Source organism: Euleptes europaea, chromosome 3, assembly GCF_029931775.1.
Source record: "Euleptes europaea isolate rEulEur1 chromosome 3, rEulEur1.hap1, whole genome shotgun sequence".
Classification (NCBI taxonomy): domain Eukaryota; kingdom Metazoa; phylum Chordata; class Lepidosauria; order Squamata; family Sphaerodactylidae; genus Euleptes; species Euleptes europaea.
Genome location: NC_079314.1, coordinates 42690256 through 42713475, shown reverse-complemented (window position 1 = coordinate 42713475; position 23220 = coordinate 42690256). Strand labels below are relative to the sequence as shown.

General features: G+C 44.6%; 1 protein-coding gene across 1 annotated transcript; it reads right to left on the bottom strand.

Annotated features, from left to right (window-relative positions):
* Window positions 1-28: 28 nt before the first annotated feature.
* On the bottom strand, window positions 29-22923 carry HSPA14 (heat shock protein family A (Hsp70) member 14). The gene is made up of 14 exons (XM_056846880.1): window positions 22845-22923; window positions 19199-19279; window positions 19032-19114; window positions 18584-18636; window positions 17112-17201; window positions 16917-17007; window positions 16427-16531; window positions 13849-14010; window positions 12904-13059; window positions 10800-10902; window positions 9815-10030; window positions 7247-7420; window positions 6418-6485; window positions 29-107 (listed from the first exon to the last, which is right to left on the bottom strand). The coding sequence occupies exons 1-14, from the start codon at window positions 22899-22901 to the stop codon at window positions 29-31; spliced, it is 1518 nt and encodes a 505-aa protein (XP_056702858.1). The 5' UTR covers window positions 22902-22923.
* Between the last annotated feature and the right edge of the window lie 297 nt (window positions 22924-23220).

Here is a 23220-nt window from a genome sequence, read left to right as displayed (position 1 = left end):
GTAACAAAACTTTTTTAAAAATCCAAGTTTATGTTGCCACATCCATTGTGATAGCTTCACATTTTCCAGTATCTTGATCTGTGCAGGTAACGTGTAAGGATCCATCCCTAAATAAGAGAGATTTTTATAATGTAAAAAAATCTGATGCCTAGGAAAGCCAAGGGATCTGGTCGTGTATGAGTAAGAGGTTTGATAATGCATCTGAGTGCCAAACTGCACAAGGGCACACCATGAGAGACTTAAAGGGGGGGCTCATACTTCAAAGATGTTCTGATGTGGAATAAATTCACCTTTTTGTCCTTTTCAAAAAGGACAGAACCCATCCCCAAGCCACTATGGAAGTTTTACTTGAGCATGCAAAGGTTCCAGATAAACGTACTCCTAGTATGTTATCTGAAAGCTGCAATGAAGCCTGCTTCTTCTCGCTCAGAGGGAGAAGGGCATCTTCATTATGGGTGTTTCCTTTTCCTCTTATCTCGGGAGGCAGGAACCAAATATTTAAATTTTTCTGACCTCTGAGGGTAAACGCCTCCTTGTGATCAGTTCTATTTCCTGCCTTGAACGGGAGAGCAGCCTTCTAGCAGCTCTCTGCTACAGAAATAATAGAGAAACCTTAACCTTACTTATTAGACCTAAAAATATTCTTATTTTAACAAACCTAAACTTAACCTAACTAATCTACTACTCAATTCTATTTACTGTCTTAATTTTCTGCCTATTCTCCTCAGAAGGGTCTTTTCCCGCCAAAAAATAAAAATAAAAAATGGCGGATCGGCATCAGGACAGCTATATAGCGCCTGCCAATTTAGACCCTAGCCTGCTAGTGGCCTTACCACTACAATTAGATGAACCCTTGGACAGTCACTCTGGTGACCTGAGGACCAAAACTCAAAAGGGAAAGGCAAAAGCGGCAAGAACGGCGCAGGCAAGTACAAACGGCTTGGCTCGACCGCTAACAAGCGCGCCAAATGCCTGCTGCAAAACGCACGCTGCTCTGCCGCGCCTGAAAGACGCGACTGCCAGATCGCAACAGAAAGCGGCCGGGAGAAAACAGCGGCGGTAGCCGCTCCTCCCACACAGCATGAACGGGGGAAATGAAGGAGGCTGGCGGCTCGCCTTTTTGCCTCGCCCGCCGTGCTCCGTCCTTAGGCGGCTCGCCTATTGTTATTCAAGGACGGGAAGCAGCGGGAAGCAGCCAGGAGAACACAGCGGCTATAGCCACTTCTCCCACACTGCACAAACGGGGAAAATGAAGGAGGCTGGCGGCTCGCCTTTTTGCCTCGCAATGCTCCGTCCTCAGGCGGCTCGCCTATTATTATTCAAGGACGGGAAGCATCAACGGAGACATCGACTGCCGGTAAGGTGACTTCGCCCCCCCCCCTCATAGATGCAGCCTGTTTTACTCCTGTAAGAGCAGAGCTCTCCGCCCTGATTAAAAACGCCTTCTCAGATGGCTTAAGGGCAGTACAACCTCCTTATCCTGCCCCATCCATACAGGGATCGTAGGGATCACACCCTCCAGCACCACAAACAGTAATCTGATTGCTAAAAGGGCAGAATATCAGCCAAAGCAGGGGAACGACTGTGGCTCAGTGGCAGAGCGTCGGATTGGCATGCAGAGGGCCAATTCTGGTAGTAGGTGATGTGGAAGACCTCTGCCTGAGATCCTGGTGAGCCAATCACCAGTCCAAGTAGTACCAAGAGAGTACGTGCTGGCCAGCCTAAGCAGCGCTGAAAGCTAATTCACAGTTACAAAATTGCCAATTGGTACCCAGACTGTCTATAGTATTTAACGCAGAAGATTTCCTTCTGCATTGGCATAAAAACCTAGCTACTCTTGATCTCTCAGAGGACTCAGAGTGGGAGAAAAGACTCCAGATAGGTTTGTGCCAGCGCTTGATTATTTCTAACTCTGTTGAAAGCAGAGCGGGAGAAACCAATGGCACCCATACAATGCTCCACAGCCTCTAGGAAGCCTTTATAGTTGGTTTATCGGTGCTTCTAAAATTCTAAAAGTGCCTTCAGTAGAATCACCTGTCACTGCCTTCACTCCTTCAACCTTGTTACATGGCCTTGCCATGATTAGGGACCCTACAGATAGGAAGGCAGAGTTAGCAGGCATAAATGCTCAGAGGCCTTGGCACTCACTATCAAGCGCTTCTATCACATCTGCCCTAGTATACAGAGCGGCAATAATTTGGACTAGGAAGTTATATCAACTTTTTCCACAGGAAGAAAGAAACGCCTTTACAGGAGTACCCATGTTTTTTGAGAGTGGTATTCTTTCTAACTGATTCGAACTTCGATACCATGCCATATGCAGCTAGGACACTAGCCGCAGCATCAGATGCCAGAAGGGCATCCATGTTTTTTTGAGAGTGGTATCCTTCCAGCTGATTCTACCTTAGATACCATGTCATCCATGTTTTCGAGAGTGGTATTCTTTCTAGCTGATTCCTCCTTAGATAACATGTCATATGCAGCTAGAACACTAGCCACAGCCTCAGCTGCCAGAAAGGCTCTCTGGGTACGCCCCTGGCAAGCGGAGTATATAGATCAAAATTGGTTATTATGGGCTTCCTGTATCAGGGAAAGACCTTGCTTGGAGACAATTTGGTCCCCATATCAGTGGAGACCAAAGACAAGTTTCTACGCAAGGAATCCAAGGGATCACTCCCTCTATGTCCTTTCGTGCATACCACATATTTCAAAGATACAGACCTGATCAACCTAGAAACCACCGGAACCAGAATCGCAGCTCCTTTAGTAAAGGAGGACGATTCAATAAATCTCCAAAATCCTCCACCTTCCAGGGCAATAAAGGGGATAAACCCGACCGCCCAACCAAACAGTGACGCCAGCCACCAGTCAGTGGAAGGCAGGCTCAGCCTATTACACCGTCAGTGGTCACCTCCCAACCAGGCCTCTGGGTCACAAACATTATCTCACAAGGCTATCAGATAGAGTTTTTCTTACACTCCTTCACATCGACTAGTAATATCTCCAACATTCCCCCCCCCCAAAAAAAAAAAATCCATAGAACTTCAGAGGCCTCTTGGACATCAAGGCGATGGAGCCAGTCTCACCATTAGAGCATACATTGGGAGTCTATTCAGTATTCTTTACTGTTCCCAACAAAGGCGGCGGATGGAAAGCCATCCTAGACCTCAAGTTTCTGAACAGATTATCCCATTAAAGCGCTTCAGGATGGAGACACTAAAGTCAGTCACACAGGTCCTCAGGGAAAAGCATTTTCTTACATTCTAATACACCCGGCACATTGTTGTTTCCTTCGGTTCCCATACAAGGGACACCTCTTCCAATTCAGGGCCTTACGATTCGGGTTATCATCGCCCCTCCTCGAGTATTCACCAAAGTTCTGGACACACCAGTCACATCTCTGCGCGAGGAGGGCGTGAGAATGCACCCTTCTCAGACGACATTCTGATTTGCGCAAGCTCAAACTAGCAGAGCATAGATCATTCAGAGAGAGTTCTAAAGAGGTTAACAGAACACTGGTCATAATCAACTTCAGAAAGACCCACTTAGTTCCATCCCAACGATTGAGAGAGATGGGGGATGGACATAGACACACTGACAAACTCCTTATACCTTCCAGTGGACAAAAATCCACAACATTTCATCTCTAGCAAAGAAAGCGATTAATTCCCGGTCGCCTTCTCTAATGTCCCTGACCAAACTGAAGGGTCACATGTCTGCATGCATTCCCGCAGTTCAAGGGGCACGCTTACGAGCAAGACCTCTTCAATGGTTCTTAAGGCCGTACCAAAGAGACATACCAAGGAAGAAGTGACAGAAATCTCATCCTGACCGATGAAGTCAGATCAAGACTAGTATGATGGTTTCAGTCTCAGAATTTGACGAAAGGAAGTTGGTATCTCCGTCCAACACCAATTCAAATCTTCACGGACGCGTGTCTATCAGGTTGGGAAGCCACACTCAAGGGACAATGGCTCAAGCAACATGGACTATCAAGAACAGAATCTTCACATCAGTGCCCTAGAAATCAGGACGATCCTCAGAAGCGACTACATTTTTCCTTGGGCCGAGTCCAACCTCTCATCAAAATCAGCAGAACATATTCAGGGCACAGTCAACATACAAGCAGACTGGCTCAGCAGACAGGACATCAGCGAGGCAGAATGGTCTCTACATCCAGAGGTCTTTCAACTTATTACTCAGAGATTCGGCACGCCACAGATTCATCTGTTTGCATCCAGCATCATCCACCAGCTGCCAAGGCACTATTCCATGTACCGTCAACAGGGGGCGGAACAAATGGACCTCTTAATGTCACCAGGGCCACACGACCTACTGTACGGGTCCCCCCCTCCCTCCAAGGGTATTGAGAAAGGTACGACTTCAAAAAGCATCAGTCAGATTCATAGCTCCATATTGGCTGCGATGACCGTGGTTCCCATCTATAATTCAGATGTCCATACAGAACCATTGGAGACTTCCAGACAGACAAGATCTCCCTCTACAAGACCCAATATGCCATCCCAATCCAGGGTGGTACAAACTGACCGCACGGGCACTGAAAGGAGATGACTTATAGCCCTAGGTTATAGCCCGGTGGCCGTCACTACCATATTGACAACAAGGAAGCCATCAGGAGGGACAGAGCTTAGGGCTAGCTACCTGCACTCTACAAAGGCAACTGGCATCTATAGCTACCATAGTACCCAAGGTATCTGGATACCGCTTAACCAAACACCATCACATAAAAGCCTTTTTAAGGGGCGTCAGTTATTTAGCTCCTCCTGTTAGACACAGGTTCACAACTAGAGCCTGCACACAGCTTTGACAGCACTCACACAACTACCATTCGAACCAATCACTGAGATAGGACAAAATGTAGCTGCAAGTTTCACAGGGAGCAGGACATAGTGCTTACATCTTCTGCACTAACCCCAAGAATCCTAAGGAGAAGGCCTGGCACTAGCTAGACCTAAGAAGGGCACTACCTGTTTACATTTATCTTACTAAAATTATTAGGAACTCTGACTCCTTATTCGTTCATATCTCACCACCTGACAAGGGCAAGCATATGTCCAAGGCATCCATTAGTAGGACCATCACCTTATACATAACACAGGCTTATAGAATAAGTAACCTACCTGCTCCTGCGGGCGTTACTGCCCACTTGGGAAGAAGTGCGGCTACTTCAGCAGCCTTCGACTGCCGTGCTTTATGGAAGAGATATGTAAGACTGCAACTTGGTCCTCGGTGTCCACATTTGTGAGACACTACAAATTAGATCTATACTTGTCAGCAGATGCCGCCTTAGGCAGACGCGTACTGCAAAGTATACTTCAGGACGTCTAACCCTCCCAAGGGCGGGGGACAGCTCTTGTATGTCCCATAATGAAGATGCCCTTCTCCCTCTGAGCGAGAAAGAGCCTTGGCTACTTACCGTGAAGGCTTCTTCTGCTCAGAGGGACGAAGGGCATCTTGCCCGCCCAGACGTCAGTAAAATATAAATAAAACAAATAAAATAAAATTACAGGTAATCATGGTTACATCTAACTTCCAGTTGACATTCAATTCAAGTTAAACGCTGTTTGTTGGTTCATGACTTATAGTTATCCTAAAGGTTCATCGTTAATGTTTATTAGGAACTTATTTCTTGTATAGAATTATAACTAACATGTTTCTTCAGTCTATCTTAAATATATAAGGCTCGGAAAGTCTTTAACTGATCACAAGGGGGCGTTTACCCTCAGAGGTCAGAAAAATTTAAATATTTGGTTCCTGCCTCCCGAGATAAGAGGAAAAGGAAACACCCATAATGAAGATGCCCTTCGTCCCTCTGAGCAGAAGAAGCCTTCACGGTAAGTAGCCAAGGCTCTTTCCCCCTGGTAACCAACTGAGAAACCTCAGCTTAAATCTAAAGCAGCATTGCTTTGGGCAGAAGGACTTCTGCCTGCAGTAAGTGACCTTTTCACACATACACCCTTCCAATCCCGAGCACCACCTGAAATGCTGTTCCCTTGAGTCCCATCACCCAGGATTTAGTGCTACAGCAGGAAGCCAGAGGTAAGAAAAAAGTACTTGGGTGGAGTCCTTTGCTTGTAGAAATGCTGCTCTGGTTCCATGCCTATGTATCTTTTCTATAATAAGTGCAAAAGGGGGGTTCTATTGTTAAAACAACTGCTCCATGTTTAAACCAAAAAAAGGGGATTGTAAATTACATACAGCAAATTCAGTGTTAATTGTAGAATTATGCAGAAAACCCCCAGCAGTTTTCTCTACTTAACATTTCTACAGTTTTCAGTACACAAGAGTGGGTATTATTTCCCAAAAGGACAAATTAAAAAAAACCAATTTCTGTGAAACACACATCTTGTATGAAATTGTGTTACTGGACCAGAGAATATTTTGGTTTCACGGTACCTTTTCATTGTAAGTACAGTTAGGATATCATGCAGGCCTTCTTTTACATGTAAATCCTGAAGTACAATCTGTTCAAACAACAAAAACCCTGTTATTTATCTGTGTAGCAAGCAGAAATGAAGAAACTTATCAGCAGACTCAAAATCACGTTGCTTTACTTAATTTGCTCTCCATTTTCATGTGTGAAAATACACCCATATGAAATTCAGCCGCCACAAAATTCCAAAGTGATTTTTAGGAAAGGAGTATTAAGAACAAAATTTGCTGTGAAATTCCATAATCCAGGGTAAGATGAATCCCCAGTAGTCTGTCACACCAGTTCTACATTTATTACACGGACACAGAATGGTAAACGGGGGGGAATCAGTCATCATGACCAACCTCACAACCAAGCCCAGGGAATATGAAAAGACTACACAATGGTATCACATGGCCCAGCCCATGACTCTGCCAGCATGAGTCCGCCCCGCCCCCCATGTGGCCTGGGAGTATCCCTGTGAACCCTCAAGTGCGGAGTATGGGATCTTTTTTAAAAAACACCATGCAGCTTCTGCCTTTGGAGGCTTTGACACAGATCACACAGTAATGTGTGGCACAGTTAAAGTAACACTGTTCAACACTGCCACCTCGTGTCACAGCAGCAAAGCAGCTCTTTCACAAGTCATAATTTATTATGTAAAGCCTATTCAGTACAGTAGCTAGATCAATTAAGACTATCTACAAATTCTGTGGCCCTCCTGCAAGAGTGTTGATTTTAACAGGCAACAGGTTTTAAAAGCCTGTTGAATATGCAAATAAGTATTACACTTTTCTACTGGTACTTGCTCACCTGTGCAAATTTGTCATCCTCTTTTATGGCGCTTTTTTTCAGAGATTCGTAAAACTCTACAAAGACGGAGGAGTTGCTTCCTGGGGCTTGGAAAATATGTTGTCTTCGAGCTGGTAAAGGAGTTCCTGATGGCAGTGACACCATAAATTTATCAGTGCCTGACTCATCAATTGTCTAAGAAAACAAAAGATTTGCAGCCTCAGCACGTCAAAAAGAAACATCAAATCTGAAGTCATTATTATTTCCAGAACAAAGGAAAATTAGTGCTTTTACAATCAACACAATGATCCTTTAATTAGATTGCAAATACCTGAACAAATTCATATTAACTTATTAGTACTCTTGGGGGGAGGAGTATTAATCAGATACTGTGGTTCGGCTCACCTCAGTTTAGACAAGGTTTTAAAAAAAGTAACAGACACATCCTTGTCCATTACTCCAAATGAAAGAAAAGTAATCGTACTAAGGATACTTCTTTGTTATGGCAAGTAAAGCCATACAGGTTTTCTAGGGCCTGTGAAGATTCCCAGTGTATCCAGAGCCTAACAGAATGCTTACTCAGGTACTTTCCCTTCTACTCCAAGCTTTAATACATAGAAAAGAACACTGATGCATTATCGTAACTGTACATCAGCATACGCTTATTTTATTTGCTTCATTTTATACCCTTTTCCATTTTATTCTCACAGCAACCATGTGAGGGAAGTTAGGTTGAGGGTGTGTGACTCGCCCAAGGCCACCCAGTGAGCTTCCATGGCAGAGTGGGGATTTGAACCTGGGTTGCCCAGGTTCTACTCTAATACTAAATAGTAGGGCTGTTGAAAAAAAAATTCGGTAAAATTCGGATTTGGCCCGTTTTTATTCGGGAAATGCCGAAGTCCAAACTCCCCCGCTTCGGGTCCGTGCAATTCGGCATGAGGTCCGGAGTTTGGGGGGAAATTCGGCCGAATACAGCCATTAAAATCATTACCACACCTTTCCGTGGCTCCAGGGGGGGGCATTTTTGGGGGTAGAGGTCCCAAACTTTCAGCGTAGCTTCAAAGGACCCTTCTTGCAATAACCCCCAAGTTTTGTAAAGATTGGATCAGCGGGGGCTGAGATATGGCCCCCGAAAGGGGTCCCCCCTCCTTAATGTGCATTTGCAATTAGCAGAGCTTGTGGCCCACTCAAAGCTCCCAGCCCTACAAGGGCGGGGCAGGTGCGAAGTTTGCAAATCATGCAAAGCAACACAACCATACAAAGCAGCACGTTTGCAACCATACAAAGCAACACCTGACGCCTGGGAGTTTGCAAACCATGGAAAGGGACAGAGGCATGCTAGCTAAGCATCAGGAGCAGGAGGGGGCGGAATTTCCCCTTTTGCATCGGACTCGAGACCAGGCAAATGCATTCTTTAAGTCACAATTTGAAAACAATTTTTGAGCAAGCATCAAAATAGACCTAACCGATCTTATGAATGAGGGAAAACCTGAGGACACACAACTGAAGCCCCGCCCCCTCAAACCAGGGAGAGAGAGACTCGAGGGGGCACACACACCCCAGACAGAACGGGCGAAAGCCCCCTTTGGCTTCCCCCCCACCCACAAACTGCTCCCTCCCCCCACACACACAGACTCTGCTTCCCACACACAAACACACACACAAGAAAAATTATAGATTAAAGCCCCAAAAGGGGTCTTACTGTGGATGTCTTCTGTTCCATCAGGAGGGACTGGGAGGACTGGATAATCCAACACTCTTCCATTTAAGCACGGGAGGTTTTACCTTGGATTTGCCGCTCTCGAGATTCACACAGGATTGGCTGATCCCATTCATCCCAATAGGGAAAAGGGGGGGAACCCATATCTCGGGACCCCCTGACCCAATGTTTACAAAACTTGGGGGGGTCTCGCAAGAAGGGTCCTTTGAAGCTCCGCTGAAAGTTTGGGGTCTCTACCCCAAAAAATGCGCCCCCTGCAGCCACGGAAAGGAGCGAATGTGCACAAGCACCCCCCACGGGGATTTCTCTCTCACACACAAACAGATACTCTCTCTTTCTTTTCCCGGGCCACACAGCAGCTGGGCTCATGCACTCAATCGCTCAAACTGATTGGCCAGAAGAAAACCCAGCCTGGCCACCGATTGGCTGCAGGAGAATGCTGCTTACTAACTGACGGTTATGCTGCTGCGCCGAACCCCGAATTTATTCGCCGAACACCCCAAATTCGCTGAATTCGGCTCCCCGTTTTCCCGCCTTTTTTGAGTTTGGTTCCATCCGAACTAAAAAACCCCGAATCAGGGGAAATTCGGGTGTTTTTTGGTTCGGGACGAACCGAATCGACAGCCCTACTAACTAGTACACTACAATGGCACAATAATTATTGCATTAATCGAGATTCACAATACGGAGTCTGACACAGTGCAATCCTGTGCAGTTCTGGAGCTACAGGAGTAGCACAGGACATCCAAGCTTTTTCATTGTTTCGCCACTTATTTCAACTAGAGACCGGGTGATCTTTGACCAAGGCCTTCAAATTAAAAACCGCAAGGAATCGGAGAAGATTAAGCTTAAGAAAAACTCAAGCTCACCTTGACCAAGATATCTTTGCTGGAACATTCAATAGACAGTATCTCGCTGTCTAAGAAGAGATTCTCTCTTCCTAACAGGATCCCAGCTTCTATGGCAGCCCCGATGGGAATGACTTCATCAGGAGGTATAGAATTCAGCAGTTCAACAGTGGGAAAAAGGTCTTTAATCAACTGTTGTAGTTTAGGGATACGGGCAGAACCACCACAGAGAACGACCTAGGGGATAAGGAAAAATTAACAGGACAACATCAAAGCTTTCAGACTTTCCAAAGAGCACCCACATTTTTATATTGGAGCAGATTTTCAGACTAACTGAAAAAAAATCTTCCTGCAATCAAGTGTACTTTTTTTTTAAATCTCCCAGAGAACCCCAGTGCACTGGAGGTGAGAAATTGTATTGAGTTGGGTGTGTGACACAACCCCTCCCATTCAAGGATTGCACAAAGATTCAACTCTTGGCGAAGGCATTTGGATGCAAATCCCCCCCTTTCTGGGTAAAAATTAGTTATACTAAATTGCACACCATATTGCCAACAACAGCCTGAAGCTCACCAAGAAAACAATGGCCCAAAGTCTGTTACTACTGAAGAGTTATTAGCATTTAAAGATTACTAGTCTGCTTTGTTTATATACAATTGTATTTGCCATTTGTGGCATACTAATGACCTGGAAGAAAACACAAGCAAGAAGCATTTCCAGGTTATTTAAAAACAAAAACCTAATTACCCAGAAGAAAATCTTACTAAACAGAGATAAGGCAAATGCCTCCTTACAAGCTTAATGCATTTGCACACTCATGGGCCAACTAATCAGGACCACAGTCTTCATACTTGTGCTACTCAGACTATATAAATGAGACCATGTGCTTATTAAATGCAAATGCTAGGAACAACAGACCACAGTCTAGCAAGAATATGAGAGTTTTCTCTCAGTTGGCAGATGGGCATATTCCAGTGTTTTAGGAACAAACAAAATTCAAGATTACCTTATTGATATCATCTGCTGCCAGTCCAACTTGGTGCAAGAGTTTTTTTATGGCTTCTATGCATTTGTTAAAGAGTGCAGAGCAAATCAGTTCAAATCTGGCCCTGTTGTATTTTTTTTTTAAAGGCAAAGGGGAAAAAAAGGAAAACTTAAATACATTTTCTCCTTGAGGGAAAAGTTTATCTGGGAGCTAACCTGGTGTAGCAATTACAGCACAAGATGAGGCCTGAAATGCAGTATTTTGAGAAAGGCATGAAGAACAGCTCTGACCAATTTGTCTACGTTTCAACACCCAGCCAGCCTAAGTTTTTATGATTGACCACATAAGGGGCCTGTAGTGTCCCTCTTGTAAGCATATCTCCCTGCCAGGGCAATTCCTTACACTGGTAAGTAGCACACTGGAGAAAGATTCTAACAGAAACATCCACATATTAGTCACTTTTTTGCAAACACACCAGAGAAGTAGTTGTGTGGATGTTTTATATTAAAAACAGAAGAACACAAGGCTTCGATCAGTATAAGCACCAGAATTTTAAATCCAGGATCTGTCACGTTATATGTTCAATTCAACAAGACTTGAGTGGGCAGAAGACAGTGTTGCACTTACCTGTAACTGTAGTTCAGAGTTGTCTTCTGTGCAGGAACACATTGAGACTATGCAGGCCAGCCGCTCAGATCCTTCTAGTTCTTTCTAATTCTTTAAAAAACTCGATGGGGGACTCTCCCTTAAGAGTGCACCAAACATCATTTTCGCACATTAATGTGCTCTGAGCGGGGCATCCCCCTTCCCTCAGTTCTCCTGAAAGGCCACAAGCCCTCTACAAACAGCTGGTCAAGAAAAACACAGCGAGGCAGGAGGGAGGGAATGTGTGCCTGCACAGAAGGCAACTCAATGAACAACAATTACAAGTGCAACAAATTTTAGAATAGCGGTCTTCTGTGCAATCCCACATGGGGAGACTAGCAGGCTACTCCCCATGGAGGCAGGGTGGTGCACTCATTGAAAAAGAGAATGTAAGCCTGCTTTGCCCACTGGTGTCTCCCTTCTTGCATCCATGTTTACAGAGCAGTGCTTCACAAGTGTGTCCAAAGACCGTGACATCACTGCCCTGAAGCTATCAGCCAATGGAACACCTCACACAAATGCAGCAAATGAAGCTTGAGCCCTTGTGGAGTGTGGATAGATCTGGAGGGGGCTGGGAAGCCTTGCTTGTTGAAAACACAATCCACTTGTGGAGGCAATCCTCCTTGATAAAGTTCGTGAGAAACAGCCTTCCTTTTGGATAGGCCTGAATGACAAACAAATAATTGTGGAACCTTCCAAAAGGATTCTGTCCTTTTAAAATAAAATAATAAAGATCTCCTAACACCCAAGGTGTGTAAAAAATTTTCAGAAACAACTTGGAATAGAAATGGAAAAACAATGTCCTGCCCTCTACCACGGAATGTGATGTAGATATTGCAGCCATGTGTGCCTTCAATGAGGACACCACTAAACCCGATGACTTCAGGGGAAAAGGGTATTCAAATACCAATGGTTGTCACAGAATCCCCTTTAGCATTAGCCCGTTTTTGAATATATGAAAGTCTTTGTTGAGGGTCTGTGAGCATTAAGAATCATTTTTAAAGTAATGCCTTCTGGGTCATGGTTGAAGGGCAAAGAAAAAGGCTGAGGAGAAAGCCTCACAAGTGACAGCTCAGCACCGGAGAAAGAAGAACTCAAGGAGAGAGCTGAAAACTCTACCTCCACATTGTGGCAGCAAAGAATAAACTGAGAAAAGGGGAGGTGCCTCCTCTCTGAGCACATGACCATTTAAGAGAAAAAGGTATCTAGTGTGCCTGAATGATCTGAGTGGCTGGCCTGCACAGTTCTAATGTGGGACTGCACGGAAGACCGATGAACACTGTAAAGACAACTGCAAGACTGCACATAAGCAATTTGATTCAAATTTGTTTAGCCAATGAATAATTTGATTAAATGGTAACAGACTACATTTTCAACAGAAACTATAGTTCAGAAGTGTATTTAAGATTACTATTGAAGGAGTTGAGAGGCTTTCTCAAGGAAAAACCACGCACAGAGATTCTGCGACAGTTACCCTTACCTAGAAAGTGTACAGTCAAAATCCAACCCATCGTAGAGGGAGTCGACAAAGCAGTTTGCACTTCCCAGCGTGGACAGCGAATGCTTTGCAACCTCAGCGCTGTTCATCAGCTTCATCATGGCCCTCGAATTCTCTCTCACATCGTATCTATAAGACCTAAGTTTTCAAAAAGTCATTACCAACTGCAGGAAAAAACCCACTCAGCAATATATTAGTCATCCTTAGTGGTTAGGAGCCTTGACAAAGTTAAACATCCAGAGACACGTACAACAGAACATGAGAGCACATCCCCTTGCTGGAATGTGTCCCTAATTATACATTACAACAGCGCATAATGTACATATAATGGAGTGAACAGTAGGAAATTTCTGCCTTACCAAGAAGTTCACAGAAGTCTCTAGCCTGTCTGCTCATACCTGCTTATGAAAGGGTGCTTGAAGGAAAGAAAACCTTTTGTGAAGCTTCCCTTCCTGATTGCCCGGAGGCCTTTCTTAAATGCTACAGGCCAATGGCTACTTACAAGTCTAGGCTCTTTCTCGAGTTCATCAAACGGCATGCTGCACTTGCAACAGCCAGTGTGGAATAGATCCAGGTTCAAAATCTGACCTTCTATGAAACTCACTAGGTGACCTTGGACAGGCACTCTCTCAGCCTCATATCTCACAAGGTTACTGTGAGAATAAAATGGAAGGAGGCGGAAATTATGCATGGTGCCAGCCTGAACTCCTTGCAGGAAGAGAAAGATTAAAATGTAATAAAAATTCATTATTTCCCCCACCTCACAACAATTAAGCTGATGTGCACTTGCCTGTCTCAACAGGTGCTAGATCAACATCATTCAAAAGAACTATACGTTATTATAAACTTTGCTGACAGTTCTAAAATAGCAACTATTTCAGACTTTATTTCAGTTTCATATGTTATTCTAAAGCCAGAATAACGTACCTCTGGAATTCAGAAGCCAGATGCTGGGCAACAGCTTCCGTGAAACAGATTCCACCTATGCTGTCATCTGTGTTGGTGGAAAGAACGCGATAGAGCCCACTGTTGACTTCTATAACGGTGATGGAGAGGGATGTTCCTCCAAGTTTGTAAACTAACACGTTGCTTCAACAGGCAAAAATGAAAAAGCAAGATTGGTGATGTTGATGGGACATGAGCATAATGTTAAAGCCCTTTAAAAAGGCAAAGTTTCAAAATCATGACAAGTCTCTTTAAAATATTTGATTTAAAATGCATATAACAAGACTGGTTAAGGCTGAGATTTCAGTTACCTGCCACTAACATTTGGAAGTGAATCCTGAGTTTAAAAATTTAGTAGCTTTAATTTTGTAATCAACAGTAATTTTCTGCCATTTGACCCAGTCAGCATTTAATGAACTGATTTTGACTTGTATATTCTCCCCATGTTCATAACAAGTTCTCTGCATTGCATTTCCACAGACCAATTCTCTGTATACAGCAGCTGGACATGGGGAGGCATGCCACAACACCACTGAATACAGCAAGGGTGTGCCGTGATCCAGGTTTCAAACCTGTTTCTGTTGAGACTAACAGTTCATTGGGGAACAGGATGTCCAGGGTGTGATGCTTACGGCCTGGGGTTTTGAAGCTGCTCTCCTACTGGAATAGTCTCAATAGCAGGAGCAGACCACAGCAGTATCTGAACTCTAGAAATATGTTGGGATTGCTAAAGCCACGTGTGGAGTGGCTGCACTCTAAAGTGGCAAAGTCATGAATCCTAAGGTTGTGACTCCCAAACTATCTATTCCAGTGTGGCTTCAGTAAGGCCTGAAGAACTGGGATAATACTACAGGGGCATAAGCACTCATTATCATAACAGACCCTAATTCTATTTTCCCCTTTGCAATATTAAGCGCCTCACATTTTTCAACTCAGTGAAAATGAAATTAAATTGCTCTAAGCTAGATCCCTTTAGAATAATGCAAAGCATAGAATCATAGACTTGGAAGGGACCACCAGGGCCATCAAGTCCAACCCCCTGCACAATGCAGGAAATTCACAACTACCTCCCCCACCCCACACCTAGTGACCATAAGATGGCCAAGATGCCCTCCCTCTCATCGTCTGCTAAGGTCACAGAATCAGCATTGCTGACAGATGGCCATCTAACCTCTTCTTAAAAACCTCCAGGGAAGGAGAGCTTACCACCTCCTGAGGAAGCCTGTTCCACTGAGGAACCGCTCTAACTGTTAGAAAATTCTTCCTAATGTTTAGACGGAAACTCTTTTGATTTAATTTCAACCCGTTGGTTCTGGTCCGGCCTTCTTGGGCAACTGAAAACAACTCAGCACCATCCTCTATATGACAGCCCCTGAAATACTTGAACATGGTTATCATATCCCCTCTCAGTCTTCTCCTCTTCAGGCTAAATATACCCAGCTCCTTCAACCTTTCCTCATAGGACTTGGTCTCCAGACCCCTCACCATCTTTGTTGCCCTCCTCTGGACATGTTCCAGCTTGTCTACATCTTTCTTAAACTGTGGTGCCTAAAACTGAACACAGTACTCCAGGTAAGGTCTAACCCAGGGGTGGGGAACCTTTTCCCTGCCAAGGGCCATTTGCACATTTATAACATCATTCGGGGGCCATAACCAGGTGTAGATCTCCCGGCGGGGTGGGGGCTAGGGTTGCCAGGTCTCCAGCCACCACCTGGAGGTTGGCAACCCCAGGGGAGGCCACGCAGAGAAGGCCTGGCGGGCACCCCTGCTCCCCCCTTCCTCCTCCCCCCCAGGCGGGAGGGCAGCCAGCAGTGGGCCTGAGCAAACAAGGCGCCAGGGGGGCCCAGCCCGCAGCCGATCCGCAGGGAAGGGAGGGAGGGAGGAAAGAAAACAGAAAGAGGAAAAGGGAGGGAGGGGAAAAAAGAGAGAAAGGGAGAAAGAAATGGAGGGAGGGGGAGAAAGAAAAGGACGGAGGGAGACAGACAAAGAGACAGAAAAAGAGGGAGAGAAAGGAGAGTGACAGAAAAAAAGAAAGAAAAGCCTTCCCCCCACACACACACCCGCACACACCGGCCCCACGCAACCAGGCCCCAGCCTCCACGCCTCCCCCCCACACACATACCCCCAGCCCCCGGAGCTCCTGAAGGCCACGGAAAATGTCCTCGGGGGCCGCATATGGCCCCCGGGCCTGAGGTTCCCCATCCCTGGTCTAACCAGAGCAGAGTAAAGTGATACCATCACATTGCGTGATCTGGACACTATACTTCTGTTGATGCAGCCCAAGACCGCATTTGCCTTTTTAGCTACCGCATCACACTGCTGACTCATGTTCAGTGTTCCGACTACTAAGACCCCAAGATCCTTTTCACACACACTACTGCTCAGACAAGTCTCCCCCATCCTATAATTATGCATTTGATTTTTCCTACCTAAATGCAGAACTTTATATTTGTCTTTGTTGAAGTGCATTTTATTAGTTCTAGCTAATTAGTTCTAGCATTTTTAAATATATTGTGTATCAAATAATAAGGCTAGTTGCTTGAAAACTGTAGATCATTACCTTTTTCCATTGGGTGAATCTTGCCCAATTCCATATGCCAAAAGAGCTGCTGACGGTTCATGAATTAGCCTTAAAACATTCAGCCCAGCTGCCACAGCGGCTTGTCTGAGACAGACACAATTGTGAAGAGCTTCATTTCAAGCAACTGTCTTGTCTCAATACAGAACAGCAAAAATACTCAGTCTGGTACAGGTAGTATTTAACCCAAACAAACTTGCCTGGATGTAATTATACACCAGTTCAAGTCATGCTTAAGCCAAAGAGATAAAAAAAATAAAGTGACGAAACTAGATACAGCATAAAGTCTCCATAAAGACAGATATGGAGGCAGAGGCATACTGACCCACCCTAGCAACCAGGTGTATCTAATTGTTTGTGAGCTGAGATTCTGAATTTAAATCTCCCATTCTCAAGACAAATACCCACTGGTTCTTATAGCTAAAATTCTTGCAAACACATTTAATCCCCACCCCACAAAAGACATTCTTACCCGAGAACATTCTTCTGTTTCTCTCCAAAATCAAACGGCACCGTAATAACTGTGTCATTGACATCAGAACCCAAAGCAGACTGAGCTGTTTCTACATATTAAAAACAAACACCCACAGTACTATAAGGGCAAATTCACATTACAAAACTACCTTTTCAATGAGAAAGAGCCAAAGATGGAATTTTACTTATTTACCTTTCACTTTCCTGAAGATCAATTTTGCAACTTCTTCAGGGGAAACAAATTTGCTATCCATTTCATAATAAAGTTTTCCATTCTTTTCAACTACCTATAAATGAGCACAAACCAGAGACAATTCTCTAAGGGCCCACAAAAGATTTGATGAAGGCAGCCCCATGTGTTTACTTATGTCTCTGCACCATTCACAAATAAAACCTCTGCCCCCAGGTGCTATCAGCACTTTCCAATCAAGCTTACTTCACTGGTATCTGAGCTAGGCTGGGGGAGTACTTTCAACAGAAAACATCTAGATTTAGGGGTAGGCATGGGACAGAGAGAACTTTTTCTCCCTATCTCAAAATACTAGTGTTTAGGGTCATCCAATGAAGTTGACAGGCAGTAGATTCAGGAAGGACAAAAGGAAATTCTTCTTTACTCAATGAGCAATACAAATGTGGAATTCACTGCCAAAGGATGTAGTGATGGCCACTAAAATAGATGGCTTTAAAAGGAGATTAGACAGATTCATGAAGGATAGGTCCAGCAGTGGCTACTACCCTTGGTGAGCAATGGGAACCTCCACATTCAGAGGCAGTAAACCTCAAAATATCAGTGCCAGGAGGCACCACTGGGGAAGGCCTCAACCTCTACAGCCTGTTGCTGGCCTTCCAGAGTTAACTAGCTGGCCACTGGGAGAGGCAGGATGCTGGACTAGATGGACCACTCGTGTGATCCAGCAGGCCTCCTCATGTTCTTAGATAGAGGAGAGGGCTTTTGCACCCCACCCCCAATGTACCTACAATGAATACCTCTCAAGATCAACAAGATGTTCTGAAGTAGCAGCAGCAGGTGTTTGGAACAGGCAACCGAGGTAGTGATGCCACAACTACACAGGTCTCCCCTCCAATGGCTCTCAACAGTACCTGCTTTTTGTAAAGAAACATTTTTGTTTTCTAGATATTAAAAGGGCAGTTTGGGGGGGTTGTTGTTAGTATTATTTAATTGATGCATTTGTTTTAAAGATTTTACCCTGAATTGCATTTTGTGCTTTTACCTCAATAGCCTTCATGCCCATATGTAAGGAAGGAACATTAAGACTTACCATCAGCAGTCTTTCTTATTGGTGGCTGGAAGACACCCTGCAGAATGGGTTAATCCTCCCACTTGCTCCAGTTCTGCCCACATTGGCTGAACTATGTTCAGAAAAATTCCTCTCACTTCAGAGGCTATTCTGCAAGTAGACTTACCTGCTCAGAGCAAGCATGAGAAGTAACCCATTTCATCAGGACAGCTTTAATCACCAATGGATGATTGACTTTTACTAAAACAAGCCATGGCATCCCCCAAAAGCAGAAACAAAGAATGGCTTTTTAACACACAAGTATCTGAAAAAAGTCTCGCAACTGTAAAAGAATGAGTTGTACAGAATGCCAGAAGAAATGAAATTATCCGATTCATGGGGAAAAGCCATAAAGCAGACTCTTTACTTACTGAACATTTACTTTCTGCAATGTACTTCTGAGCTTGCAAATCACCAGAGCTGTCAAAAGGGAAATGGGAGGGAACTCTCAAAAGGGATCAGACAGAACACTTTATTGCTCACATTTTCATTTCATAAGAATCATGTCACATGAAGTCGCGGTTCTGCTGAGATGCCAGCTCAAACCTTTATTTATGCATTAACAGCAACAGAAAAACTGAAAAACAAAATAAATCCCATTCCAGACAATCATGTTGACCTCTTCTGGTTCTACTTAGGTCTCTTGTTCAAACAATGGCTATTTAATGACTAAGCTGCATGAGAAAAAATTTTACTCACTTATTTCCATGTCTCATCACATTACTTGGAAATATTAGCTTATTTTTATTTATCATTTTAATTCGGTTGAAACCTACAGTGAATCCCAAAAGAAAGTTCACTGTTGCTTTACATACCTTCTTCCAAGAATTTGCTTCACTTTCACGACTGTGTTTGAAAGGTTTCTTACTCTGTTTTGCTTTGCTGCCAACCCAACCACCTGCAAGAAGAATTCAACGATATCATCAAAAACAAACATGCTACAATCTTCTTCCTCACACTCCACTAAGAAAAAGAAAATTACCTCTTCATTTTCTGAATAAGCAACAACAGCAGGAGTAACTCTGTCACCTGCATCATTGGCAACAACATCTGCACGGCCATCCTGAAGAAATACACAAACAGTTTATTACCAGGACCAATCACAAAGGAATGAAACACAATCAAATTTATTACAGCCTGCAAACTCCTTTTAGCATTTTCTCCACTGGTTGGGACTTGCCAGCTCTCAGAGGGTATATTCTGTTCCTAGATTGGGAGCCTGCGGCAGGACCATGTGTTTCAAATTTACATAAAAAAAACACTAAGTAAATTATAATGCCAGATATACCTTCTGGTCCAGCATAATCAGGACCGATCATTTTGTTAAACCCCAAATTCTAAGAAAAACACTCCTTTGCATTATTCTATCACCAAGACTTGACTCCAGTAGCACCTTAGTGACCAACTAATTTTTTAGGTTATCAGCGTTCAAGAGTCAAAGCTCCCACTGTCAGATACCCTCTCTGTTGGTCTCCAGACTGCAATCTAGCTGTTCTACTGCAGACCGACATGGCTACCCTCAGAACTTACATCAAAAAGATTATAATTTTCTTTGAGCCTAAGAAAAATTGAACAATAGTAAAAGTAGCACATTATATAGAAAGAAGAAATTGAAATGAGCAGCAGACACAAAAAATACCAGGGTAATGTGGTTGTTCCTTGTACGCCACTGGTTCCCAACCAGGGGTCCATGGACCCCCAGGGGTCCGCGAGAACTAAATTAAGGTCCGCGAAACAAAGTTATAAACCCATAATAAATTAATATTTTCAATTAAAAGTTCTCTATTATAAAAAATATATTCAAATATTATTCTAAGTTTAATGTTTAACTAACAGTTATGATTAAAGTTTATTTTCAAATTCTCTGAATTTTTATTTTGAACCTTGGGGTCCCTGCACCGAACAAAAAAGTCCTAGTGGTCCCTGGTCAAAAAAAGGTTGGGAACCACTGTTGTACGCAGACACAAACTGTTACCAGATATAATGGGCTCCAACTCGGAAATTCCAGCAGTTACATGCATATCATTTGCCCTACCAAATTATCACTGAAATGACGCTGATATAAAATATGCTTTGTACCAGGTGCATTACCTGTTTTCTCCATTCTACATAGTGTGTTTATAGCCTACAACAAATATAATCCACCAGAAACCATGATCATTCAAAAATTCTGCAGTCTCTGAAAAGATAAGCTTGCTACAATAAGCGCTATCATCTGTATTAATCTTAAAATAAAGCAATATGTATTTATTAGAATATTTATATATTAACATATTCTGCATTTTGGCTTGAGAAATCTGAACTATACCTATTATCATCACATTATTTACTCTTTCTTTATACCTCACCTTTCTCTCCCGGTAGGGTGTTTGTACAAAGTGCTTGCCATGTTGCACTGAGCGCTCTCTCTGTGCTTTTCCTGCCACCTACCGTAGGTACCATCTCATTTACTCTAACTCCACACGGCAGGTAGCTGTCAGACAGCATCCCATGCTGCATGCTCTAGGTTTTGAGGTGTGGTGTATCCTGCCAGGAGTTTTTAAATGCTGGGGGTGGGGGGGCATTGGTTGTTGGAGAAGGGGCATGGCCAGCTCTGGGGTGAATCACCATTGGTCAGCACTTAGTTGACATCCTAAGTGGCTTTAGACCATGTGGGTGGGGCTATTCTGGGGGGGGGGCTTTAAAAATAGCCAAAATGGAGCCCCATGAGCCATGCCACCTTTTTTATGGGGCAACTTTGTGTGGCAAAAAGGGGGCATTCTGCCCCCTGAACCGCCCCCTTTTGCTCTGACATGCAGAAACCACATGCAGTGCAGCTACACTGGAGCTTTGCGCTGGCAAAAATAGCCCTCATGCCAATGTATTTGCCAGATACACTGGCGTAGGGGTCAGTGCCCCCCTTTGGGATTGTGTTGATAGTGATGCTTTGTAAAAATTCACAAAATGGACTTCATGTTTTTTTTTAGAAAGTCAGTAACTGCCCATCCTTGCTGTTGCTTTTTAAAAATAATTTAGAGTCAGCTGAATGCTTCCAGGAGTTTTTTGTAAGATCTGGAGTATAGTTCAAGCAAACCATAAATATTTTATGTAAAGGAAAAGATCACCAGGTTGTTTTGAGGATAAAATGGAGGAGGAGGTAATGTTGTAAGCTCTTTGGATCCCTCTGAGGAGAAAAGTCCACACACCCTGTGGCTGACTTCTCCCAGTTCAGAACCCCTACAAGTACTTTAGCTTCTCAGCCAGGACCTGATGGGGTGGATGCGTACTGCTAGGTAAGCAAGGGGTGGTCCCCTACCTCATCCCCCCACTTCCATTTTGTGTACAGGGGTTGGCACCCCAGACAAGGTGATCTTGCACCTATGCCCAGCAGCTTGAATGGGTAGTTGGAGACCCAAAACAAAAGCCCCCACCAAGCCCCTGCCCACAAGGGGTGGTGGTGTGTCAGGGCTGGGGCACAAGAGCCAGTGGTGGGGCTTGGGCAAGTGCAAGGCTATGCACAGGTCTCTCAGCTGTTGCAGTTGCCAGGCACCCCCAACAGACGGGGAGCCAGGGATGGAGGGGGTGGACTTATGCCCTACCATGCCTGGTGCAGTGGCTATCAGAGGACTGCCTAGACCCATTCCCTTGCAGGACAAGAAGCCACTCTGATGGAGCATTTGCTAAGGATGACCCATCAGTACCAGCTGGTGGTGACAGGTGCAGCACATGGGTGACAGAGACCTGGAAGTGACACATCTAAAGCCAGAGGTTGGGGGCCTGCAGCACTGACACCACAGACCCCCAAAGTCTCCCAACTGGACCATGTGGAGACCCCAGAGGAAGCCCTCTGCGCCTGACAAGCAGGCCTTGGGTCCTTATTGTGGGTGCCGTTCCATGCTTTACAGTATGCTGCAGTTAGAAAGCCAACAGGGACTGCTGCAGCTGAGACCGAAGACCCACCACGTCACCCAGAGCCTTCTCTGCATAAAAAGCCCGACCTCAAGAAGCATCAACGGTTTGCACTAGTGCAGACATGAGGCGGCAACCTTTCTTCCTAACAGACTCGAGTTCTACTCGCAGAAAGTTTAATGTGTAAGAGACCAAATGGCCACGTACTTTATCCTTGACGCATCAACTTTCTACTTGCAGAGAGCACCGTACACAGGAGGCCAAAAAGCAAGGCTAAGCCTTGGGGGAATGGGAGGCGTGGAGAACTTACTGCGAAAATCAATTTTCAATGGGATCCTTTAAAGGATATTCTTTGATCTAATCCCTTATCTATACTTTGTATTAATTTTATATTAGGTATTGATTTAATAATGCTGGATAGCATAAGAACCAATTAAAAATAATATCGGGATTAGCTCCGTTAGCAAAAGTTTATATAATTTATTTCTAGATGGAAGAGGGAGAGGGGGAAGTCATGTTACTGTTAAATTAGTGATATTATTTGTTTTTTATTATTATTACTATGTAGTACTCGATGCTGTTTCTATTTTGATATATTAAATGAAAAAATATTGGGGGGGGGGGAAAGCCAGGCTAAGCCCAGTTCCTACCGACAAGAACATGAACCACTACAACATATCGCAAAATAGCCCAAACCTACTGCCACCTTTCCCGCTCCGCACCACCGCCTCCAGATTCACCTTATAAACGGCGACGCAGGCGCAAGTGCTCCCCAGGTGGACGCCGATGGCCGCCATGACACCTCCACTTCCTCGCGGACTACGCTTCCGATCGACCGGCGTACCCTACCCACAATGCACCGCAGACCCCAACGTTCCCCAGCAACGGCCAATCAACAGCGACTCCCTCCGACCAATCGAAACGGAGCGCGATGTGTCGTCACCGGGCCTGGCAACCGAGGCAGATTGGAAAGAGGGAAGGTCTGCAAAGCGGCGCTTGGGTCGTCGTGGGCGGTGTTCAAAGAAGGGGGCGTGGCCCGGACTTGATCCCGGTTGGGGGCGTGGCTCCGGCGAGCTCCTCTGCGAGCGGCGTGGGGGTTTTGGCGCGGCGTGATGG